Here is a 10,196-nt window from a genome sequence, read left to right as displayed (position 1 = left end):
TGGGTGGTTCTTGACTTCCCTACCCCTGCCCTTTTATGTAATTCACACTAATGTCCCCAGACTACTCTTTTGTGTGGAATTCAGCATTTCAAGTCTCAGCAGATAAACCTGTCTTACGGTGGTGCTGCCAGCCCGTGGCTCAGTGCACGGCGCCAATGACTTTACTCCATGGCGATGCCTGTGCAAATACTTGAAGGCTTTAGTGAATCTTGTTTTTATGCTTTAAAAAAAATGAACAGGTATTAGGAAAATGAGCGCATTATTAACATCTGTCCCAAGCAGCCCTACCTCATCATAACCCTGACAAGAGTTCAGTTTGTCTGTTACCCGGCAAAGCTCTAAAACCTTTGCGTATTTATCTCTTTCTACCAACAACTTCATGAGGTGTGGGTAGGTTTATTATTTCCATTCTACAGATGGGAAAACTAAATCTTAAAGCAATTAAATAACTTTCCAAAGATCCCCTAGCTACTAAGTAGTGATGAGATGAAAAATGAGACCCAGTGGGCAGACCAAAACCAGCAAAGCTTTTGGCCCCGATGCCAGTTCATTTGATGAACTGGATGACTGAGTGTTCAACCCTGAAGAAGAAAGATGAAAATAATGACTCTGCTGAAGTACAGTGTTGAAGACAGCATCCGAAAGGCTAGCTATGACTGGAGGTGATGCTCGTCGCAGCTCCCTGAAAAGTGAACTTCCTCATAACACGGAAGAATGGGCTGCAGTTTTTACACGTTAAACGTAGATGCTTTCGGGAACTATTTGTGTAGAAGACTGGGTGGATATTAGACTCAGCTGCACACTACCATTGCTGTTCTAACTCTCAGCCTCGGAATTCTCTTCCACAGCAGTGTGTCTATGTGAGAGTCTTTCAGGTTTCCGCAACAGACAAAAACCACGCCACTCCACATTGAAGCATACAAGCTATTATATATTTTCATAATATAGAACTTTAAGGTATAGTAATCAACAGTGGCAAAATATTTCTTTGACATTATTATTATTATTTTTTTTGTGAGATCCAACCTGTAATTGAGACCAGAGAAAACAGTATGGAAAAACAAATCCACGAGAACAGGATAAAAATATCATGAACAGCAAAATATGTCTGAGTATTTAAAACTGTATAGAAAAAATAAATTAGATGAACAATTGTGTAAATATAAATTAAAAAAAGATGACATTCTTAATAAATAAAGTTTACTATTTACATTTTTATATATTGCTGAAAGACTTAACTTAGATCCATAAAAACACATAAACAGGAAAAAATAAAACCCAAAAAAGGAGCAGCAAATTTATGCGCGTGAGGTACAGAAAAAGGGCTGGGATTGTGTTTTGGTTTTGGTGCTTAGTTTTTTTTTCTTTCTTTCTTTTTTTTTTTTTTTTAATAGTAGGCCAGTAGAATTCTCATGAGAACAGATTTGAAGCACTTCAATGGAGAGTCATTTTTTTTTGGTAGTTTCCAGAAGATGCCAAACAGATTTCAACATCATAATAATTAGAAATACCCATAATAATTATAAACAATAATAAAAAGGTATAATATGAAACATAAATATGGAAGAGCAGTTTGTAATATGAATACATTTTCTCTAGACGAGATCACAGTTTTATTTTGTAAATATTACATTTAAGTATATATATACACACATATATGTACAACTATATATACATGTGCATATATATGTAAATTTATATATAATATCTTTATATAGATAGATATCTGCGGACAGGTTATTGATTATAGAGACCCAAGAAAGCAAGTCAATAATTGTTCAAAATTCTCCTCACTGACTGCTGGTGTAGAGTTTAAGAAGCCCCGAGTTTGCACTCAGAATGCCGTATCTTCTTTTAATGGAACACTCGGTGTGGGATTTTAAGTCTGAGAAGAAAAAGAGATCTTAGGGACCCCCTTCCTCCATAAAGTTGGAAATGGCCCGAAGTCTTGAATAAACAGTGAACTTTTACATTGTAGGAAGTCATTGGTTTTTAAAATCAAACTGTAGAACTGGTAAAGGCCAGAATAAGGGGGAGAAAATCCAATTTACCTACAAGTGAAATATTCTCAAAGACAAGCCTCTCTCTTAAGGCGAATTCTAATCTAGGACCTCCACCTTCATTCCTTAAACTATCAAATGAGCGCTCCCTGTGTTTCCTAAATGGCCAGTGGGCCTGTGCATTCTTACAAAATAGCCCGCGGACTTTGCATCGAGCCTTGGCTCTCACAGATGGCCACAGCCCCTGTAAAACCTCAGGGCCTCACAATCCCCTGCCCTCCCACTGTGAGGTAGGTAAGTAGTAGTGTCCCCAGTTTGCAGCTGGAGAAACTGAGGCAGATGGAGAGGCAAGATGGTGACTTGTTCAAGATCACTGAGCAAACTGCTGCCTGGAGTCAAGAATTCTATGTTCTTACTCTAGGGACCGAATTCCTCTCTTGGCTGTTACACGTTTCTTTTTAAAGATCAAACAGTGGGTAGGAATTTGGCAAACCTCGAGCGAATTACAAGAATAGGCTTTTATTTCTTTGCTATTTAGTTTTTATGTTTATTGTTTTCTTGGTTTGTTTTGTTTCTCAAAAAACCATGGGAAGTACCTGTCTGGTCATGTAGCAGCTTTTTAGGAAAGTGGACTGTGCAGTGATTCTAAGTGCAGACTTTAGAAAGCCCAGTGCTCTACTGGTAAATACAAACATTTTATCATGTGAAACGCATGACACAGTATGTCCCCTTAATGTTTGGTAAGACCAATTTCCAGCCCTCCCCACGCCCTGCTATCACCGACTGCCACCAAACTAACAGACACAATGCTCCCCCACGAACGACAACTGCATATTCATGGGGGAGATGCCTTAGTGCCCGGACCTGCCACAATGTACGGACAATAAGAGACAGCGATATAAAACCCCACGCTGTCTCCTGCCCAGAAAACCTTTATGCTCATGTCTACATACTCAGTCTGCAGAATAAACATTTCCTTTAGGAAGCACAAAAATAGGGTTTTAAAATTCTCATTTTTTAATCATGCATTTTTATTTACTTTTAATCTCCTTGTCTTCTATCAATCTCTCTCTGTACAGTTTTGACACCATCAATTCATTCTTTTTATTTTCCTACTCGAAGTAGTTCCAGAAAAAAACATAAAACCTCTAAACTGTTCATTTGTGGTTTCCTTTCTCTCTTCCCTCCCTCCTTTCCTTCCTGCTCTCCTTCCTTCCATTCTTTTTTAAACACAGGTAAGACCTATAACAAACTGACAGTTACAACCAAGTTAAATCAAACCTGGAAGGGAGGTAGCTGAAATCTGTCTCAAAGGATTATTTTCAACAAATAGCACATAAGCATTGGCCAAGGTGGGAAGGACCAGGAGCGCTGTCTAGGCAGTGACTCCTCATGCCGAAGCCCAGAGGAGCAGCTGATCCTCTCCATCTTCAGAGCCCTACAATTTACAACCACTGTTTTCTCCCTGTCGACACACCCCCATTCAGCCACCAGAGTGGACTTCCCAAGGACTGTCGTCCCTTAAGGGTGGTTGGCATGGAACCTGGGGGTAACGCAAGTCCTCTGGCAGCCAGGAGGGCTGTGGTTTGGAAAGTCTTCCTAAGAGAAGGCTTGGAGAACTGTCCACCTCATCTTTTCTTTCTTGCTGCTTACAGGCTAATCCTTCTTCAGAACCTCCAAGTTCTGAAGAAAGTTCTGAAGAAGCTAATATGTCTTCAGAACCTCCAAGTGCTTTAGGGCCCCTGAGCTGCTGGCAGACAACAGCGCTTCAGAGCTGCCTCCCTGTGAGCACGCCACTGTCCCAGACGGGAGGTGACCGAAGGGATGAGGCAATGAGTTCATCCCCAGGAAGACATGAAACCGAGACTCAGGGTGTGGCACGGCTCGAGCTGACTGTCCTCCACTGAGGTTTGAGAGGGGCCTGTCACGGACACCTTCCGGGGAGGCGCGAGGTTGGCCATCAGCCAGGTAGCCTGCCGTGCCTCACAGCCTCGGCAAGTATGAATTTGTGAGTAACAGGTTTGAATGCTGGTAAGAAGGCGACTGGGGGGATCTTTGCTCGGAAGGGCTCAACTCAGTCTGAGCGTCTGAAGGTAGAAGTCAGCCTCCAGGAAGCTTTGCTCAGCTGACGAGTGTGTGGGGACAGACAAGGGTGCCAGTAAAGAGGGAAAGAGGGTGGGAGCTGATCTAGGGGAAGCTGGAGAGGCTCTCCCATGGCTTCTGCAACCCCATCACTGGTGCTGTTGTCCTCGGGTCTCCAAGGCTTTTTGTGCTGCTTCCTGGCGTCAGGAAGCGCCTGGGAGGCTGACTCCTGTACCTTTCTTGGTTTGTTCCTTCCTGGCTAACACCACACAGGTTGGTAACTCAGCTAGTGCAAGAGAGGGACTTTCCGAGTTGGCAAGGGTTCTAAGATGCTGGAGGGGGGGTGAAAAATGGGATCAGTTCTTACATTGTTGTTATTATTTTGCCAAGGATTGGCTTTGGTAATTATAGCGGGGGGGAAAACAGGCCTTGAATATAAATGAGATATGAGTTTGTAAGAAGGAACCCTAAAGGATTTGAGCCAGGCCTTAAGAGCGGGGAGCCTGGTAGTCTCTCCATTCCGGAACCCAGGCGCAGAGTCTGCACTGTGGTCCAGGCCATGGCATCCTTATTTGTGGGCACCTGTGTGAGAAGCACCTTGATCTGTTTCTTAAGATAACAGACCACAGATGGCCAACAAGATGTCTCCTCAAACGTTCCTGATCAGCAGGTAGTTGCTGTTGGGACTGATACAGAAAGAAGGTTTCTGGAGTTATTTTTGGTCCCCAGAGGAAAAAGGCTGGGGGATGCAGGGGTAAGGAGCGTCAGCACACGTACCTGGTACTTCCCATTTCTATGCTAAGCTTTGTTTTTGTGGGTTGTCTTCACCGGACTAGAGATGACTCGATTTGTAGCACTCTTTGTGTGACACATCTAGTTTAGACCCTCCCATCACCTCACTTCCTCCGTTTCAGGTCTCAGAAATCCTGTCATTCTCTCTACCTCATTCTGTATTAATTAATCTCTTCCCATGTGAAATTCAAAAGGAGTGGACAGGTAACTGGCTGAAAAGAGGCAAAGACGACCCCAAAGAGGTGGGGGCTTCTACATGCGTTTGACTAATTTCCTCTTAACTTTTGGAGGCTGAACATGGGAGGAAGGGAGGGGTCACCCTTCCACAGGTGTGGGTGGGAGGACTGGTAGATGGAAGGCTAAGTGCAAAACATACTGGGTTGTTGGGGAGCAAGGCTGTGAACTCTTCAGCTTCCCCCGATGGCCCTCTAGGACACAGTCCAGATAGATCACATCCAAGACGACTGATTCTCTGTTTCAAATCATAGCTAATCAGGGCAACAGAGAGGTGCTCAGAACCAAAGTGTGCTCTAGCCTGGAGGGGCAGGAAGGCTCAGAAAAGGATGGTAACTCAAAGTTCCGACAATTCCAGCAGTCTCTAGATGGCTCCAACATCATAGAAACTTAACACTGTTCCATGTGGTTATAAAATCTAACACTGGCTTGGACATTCCGGACTCTCAGTGAGGATTCCAGCATCTTAAGTCCCTCAGTTCCCTTCCAGGATGAGTAGCCCAGCCACAGGGCACTTCACTTCTCACCGTGTGGGCCAAGGAGGGGTATTCTCTTGCAGAAGGGCCAAGGAGTAGGGGGCTGTGGAAGAGTGTGGGTCACTGTTAAGGCAGACTGTCTGGTTGTGTGGGGTTTTCCCTAACGGAGTCCTACCGTCTCGGGGTACTTACAGTGGAGGAGAGAGCAGCCAGAAGAGCAGCAGCAAATGTGGTCCCAAGGCAAGATTTGGGGAGTGGGAGGGATAGTACGGCCTCAGGCCTCAAGCAGGGGGCTGTTATAATACCTTGACACTGTAACCCTAAGCCATTTCCAGCTTGGCCTCTCACCCTGGAGCTGGGGTAGAGTCCCCCATGGCAGCGGAGGAACTTGGGGGCTCTGCACACCTTGCATCCTTTACCTCTTCCTGGTCCTGCTTCCCTAGAAGGTAGGTGATCAAGGCCCTTTTACTTCCTATCCCAAAGGACTACACACTTGTGCGTGTCTTACATATTCCAGGCCTCAGGGTGTGAGCTTTCTTGGCATTTCAACACTTGGTCTTAGCAGCTCCTACAACTCTCTTTCTCCCAGGGACAGTGTTGGCTGTGAGCTTGGGAAAGGAAAGGCTGAGTCTGTCCCAGTCTCTCTCTACTCAGTCTCCAAAATCGCCCTCACACGGATGTTTGCATGGGTGCATACGCATGCATGTGGACCAACCACGGGTGGGCACACTCCCACTCCTAGATACAGAACATGTTTCTTGCCATGGTCATACGACAAATGGTTAGAATTTTTAGGAGGCTCAGGGACTGCACACTGTATATGCAGTCCATCTAAGACTTTGGGATGGGATTCCATTGCAACATTCAACATGACGAGACGTGGTTCACGCCCCCCCCCCCCCGCCCACTGCAAGTCCTTCCTGGGTGAAATTAAAGGCAGACCGGTCGGGTGCTAAGGGTCCCTGGTGTGGAGAGGCCATTCCGTTGAGCAGCTGACTGTGAAATCAATACCAAAGGGATGCGGGTCCTGGCGCTGGGAATTCTTTGACAACTCCTTGTCCTTCCTTAGCCATGGCTGTATCCCCGGAGGTCTTTCCGGCTGTGTTCTTGGGCCTGCGGGTCCCGACAAGCACAGTCACCTTGTATGTCACAAGACATAGGGAAGGGGGTGACCTGCAAAGAGAAAGGCAGAAGATGTGAGCCCGATGGTTGGGAGCAGAGCAGTAACTTCCAGAGAGCAGTGCAGGGCAGAGGGACAGTCACTGGATTTGCGGGGCAGCGGATTCGAGTTCAAGTCATGGCGCTGCTTCTTGCTAACCCTGTGATAGCTTTTATCATGATCACCATGGTCATCAGCATAGCAGTTTTCATTCTGAGGGGCGTTTGTTAAGGGTCAGGCAATGTGCTAAACACTTTCCAAACAGGAAAACACTGAATCCTTTGACAGCCCTGTAACACAGGCACTAAAACAATCACCTTCTTACAGATGGAGAAACAGAGGCTCAGAAAGGGGGCAAGACTTTGCCCAAAGCAGTAAGTGACAAATCTAGTATTTAAGGTAAGACAGCGAGCTCCCCCGAGCCTCACACTCCTATGACAGCACGCAGAATTGGTGTAAGATCCACCTTGCACTGCGAACTCTAAGGGCTGGAAGAAGCATGGGTGAAAAACTGCAGCGTCCTACACAGAGCTGGTTAGTAGACTTGCACGGTGGAGTATCTCACTTCTAGCACCGTTGTGGTGATCAAGTGAAATGCAGGATGTGACGGTGTCTTTTAAGAAAACGTTGAACTCTCTGCACTTATCGGTAATTTTTTGGAGGTGATGATGAAAACAGCAGAAGCATTTCTCAGCAAGCTCAGACCACCTTCTGAGGGCCTGAAATCCTGGTGGGGACGATTTTGCAGAAAACATAGTTGAAGGATCTCGGGAGCAGATTTTAGCATAAGAAGAAGTGAGAGGCGTACAGCCTGACAATCTGATACATGTATATATCACGAAAGCTGGGAAAAATGGAAAGAAACTTAAAAAAAGGGAAAGTGAGAGGCCCGAGTTTCAGTTCTCAGTCCTCCCTTCACACGTTTTGTGACCTTGGGCTGGCTTTCCTTTCTAGAAACTGAGAGAAAGAGCCCAGCAGAGTGAATGTCGCCCTCCCCGTGCAGAGATGGTCTGTCCTTCCAAAGAGCACAGCGTGGTCCCTGCTTGAGCCCCAGCCCAGGCTACCGCAAGCGGATTGCGCCTCATTGCATCATGACATTTGCATATAACTTTCCCCAGAGGGTCCCCCATCTGCGCAGACAGGTTTAATGACCTCACTCGCCTCCTGCCTGGGCCGGGTCTCTGAGTGCTCACAGGCTCAGGGAGCATCTTCATCTCTCCAGGTTGTGGGCTCATGTTCTAAGTCTGACTCTTTCTTTCTGCCTCTTAGCCCTCTTTCCCTCCCTCCATCGTTCCTTCCTCTGTTTCCCTCCCAACCTCTCTCCATCCTGCAACTTTCAATAATTTAAAGTGTAGGAATGAATACGAAGGTTGAAGTGGAGGCCCCAGCTCTCCCACCTAATTGAAGTGTGACCTGGAGCATGTGACAATCTCTCTGAGCCTCCGTGAACTCCTTCATTAGGTGGGAGCGATGAAAGCGCACACCTCACGAGCTGTGATGAGGGATAATGAACTGATGGTGACACAGGCCTGGGGCTTCTCTGCCTCAGGCAGTGAGGCAGGGACTGCTGGTCTTGCTCGTTCTCGTCTTCCCGGGGCCTGGGCCACAGAATAGGAAGACGTGTCTGTCTGTTCCTCCAGCTTTCTCTGAGTCTCTCATCGCGCTCAGGCTAGTGTGCCTCTTTGCTTCTCTTGTCAACTTAAGCTTACGGGTGTGTGATGCCACGGTGAGCAACTGGTGCAGGACACTGACTTCCCAGCCGCCATGCCTACGCAGAGGCAGTGCCTTCCAATCTAGAATAGTCTTCTGCAGTCTCTTCACTTCTAAGAGAAGCAGAGACTGTCAGAATTGGAAGAGACATAGAGAAAACCCTCCAGTCCAAGTGGGGAAACGGAGGGGAGGGCAGAGCCATGTCCAAATCTAGCCGCTGAGGCCGAGTGGGAAGACCACCACCATGGGAGTCAGGAGGCCTGGGCTGGCGTCCTCCCCTGCCTCACAGTCGCTGAACAACTGCGGGAAAAATCCCTTGGCGCTGCCATCACCCTGAGTTTCTGCGTATAACAAAAGGGTGATTAAAAAATAGTACATTTCATATGGTTGTGAGGAGCCAGCCAGAGGATGCAGAAACCCCAGCACGTGGCCTAACACTTAGGAGATACTCAATGCCGAGTCCCTGGTGCTGAATCCGGCTTCCCGCCCGCTCGCATTTCCCCATCGGTGACGCCGGTCCTGCCTGTTGTCCCCTCTCCCACCTCCCCGACGTGGGCAGCCTCTTCTTCCTCAACTCCCCCACCCCGGTGTCTGCCTGTCTGCTGCCCTTGCCCACGCTCTGAGGGTGACCAGTCACTGCGCATGTCTGCACACGGCTCTCTGTGCCCACTCCCGTTGGGCTCAGCGTCACATCTGGCCTCTCCTCTCTCATGCATTCCTGCGGCGCTGCATACAAGCAAAAAGGCGACAGATTCTCTCAGAAGAGGGCACAAAGTCCTTAGCTAGAGTTCAAGGCCTTGCACGGTCTCTACACGCTTCTCAGACCTCACCTGGTTCCCTTTTCTCTCAGTGTCTGGGCTCGTTTATTTACCGGTTCCTAAATACTCCAAGTGTTCCCTGCTTTTCAGTCTCAGCCGTTCACGCTCCTCCCCCGTCCTGCTCCTCCCTGGCCAGCTCCTCTTCATTCGTCAGGTCTTATCTCAGACACCCCTCCTCCTCCCTCGTTAGTCCGACCAAAGGTAGTGCTCATCCCACAGCCCGTCATTCTGTTTTTACACCATTCTCGTATGGACTCAATTCTGCACTTGTAGGCCAACTCAAGCATGGTCTGAGCAGGGGCCATGTCTGTTGTTGAACTGAGTCTTTCTGTTTTTGTTTTTTTGGTTAATTGAACCCAGGACCTCGTGAACGCTAGGCACGTGCTCTACCACTGAGCTATACTTCCTCCCACCCTCTGCCCTCCGCCGAACTGAACCACGTGGCAGATGCATGAACGGAGGGACAAAGGCACAAACACGCAGGCAGAATACAAGTCAGGGAGCCTCAGCTGGTGTGCGCATTCACTGTGTGACTTTGTGCAAGTTACTTCCCTTCTCTGGGCTTCAGTCTTCCTGTCTGGACATTAAGAGTTGATTTTAATGAGCTCTACCTCCCTATCCATCTGAAAACCCTTTTCAGTCTGAGAAAGGCAGAAGGCAGTGCCCTGGGCAGAGGAGACGGAGAGATGGAGACTTTCTCCACAAACCCTGTCCTGCGTGTTCCTCTTTCTGGCGTCCCCAGTTCCGTTAGCTTCTCCCAGATTCTCAGCTGGCAGAGCCCGACCCCCAGCGAGCTGCTCAGGCCAGTCCGGCCGCTCTGGCTCTGCGGGCATGCTGTGACCATTGTCCTTCCTCCCTGGGTCGGCCCAGGCAGTCTCAGCACTTCCTGAAGGAAATGCGTTTGGAACCTCAGGGCGGGAACTCC

At 47.8% G+C, this 10,196-nt stretch overlaps 1 protein-coding gene across 8 annotated transcripts in view; it reads right to left on the bottom strand.

The window, feature by feature from the left end:
* Positions 1-2,994: 2,994 nt before the first annotated feature.
* Positions 2,995-10,196, bottom strand: part of PAPPA (pappalysin 1) — a 481,990-nt gene continuing 474,788 nt past the window's right edge. For all 8 annotated transcript variants that reach the window (XM_072960003.1, XM_072960000.1, XM_072960005.1 and 5 more), the window contains one exon: positions 2,995-6,757. In XM_072960003.1, coding sequence (XP_072816104.1) covers positions 6,650-6,757 — 108 coding nt within the window. In that variant the 3' untranslated portion in view covers positions 2,995-6,649. The remainder of the gene's footprint in view (positions 6,758-10,196) is intronic.

Source organism: Vicugna pacos, chromosome 4 (assembly GCF_048564905.1).
Source record: "Vicugna pacos chromosome 4, VicPac4, whole genome shotgun sequence".
In the NCBI taxonomy this organism is placed as follows: Eukaryota; Metazoa; Chordata; class Mammalia; order Artiodactyla; family Camelidae; genus Vicugna; species Vicugna pacos.
This window is presented reverse-complemented; position numbering and strand designations above follow the sequence as displayed.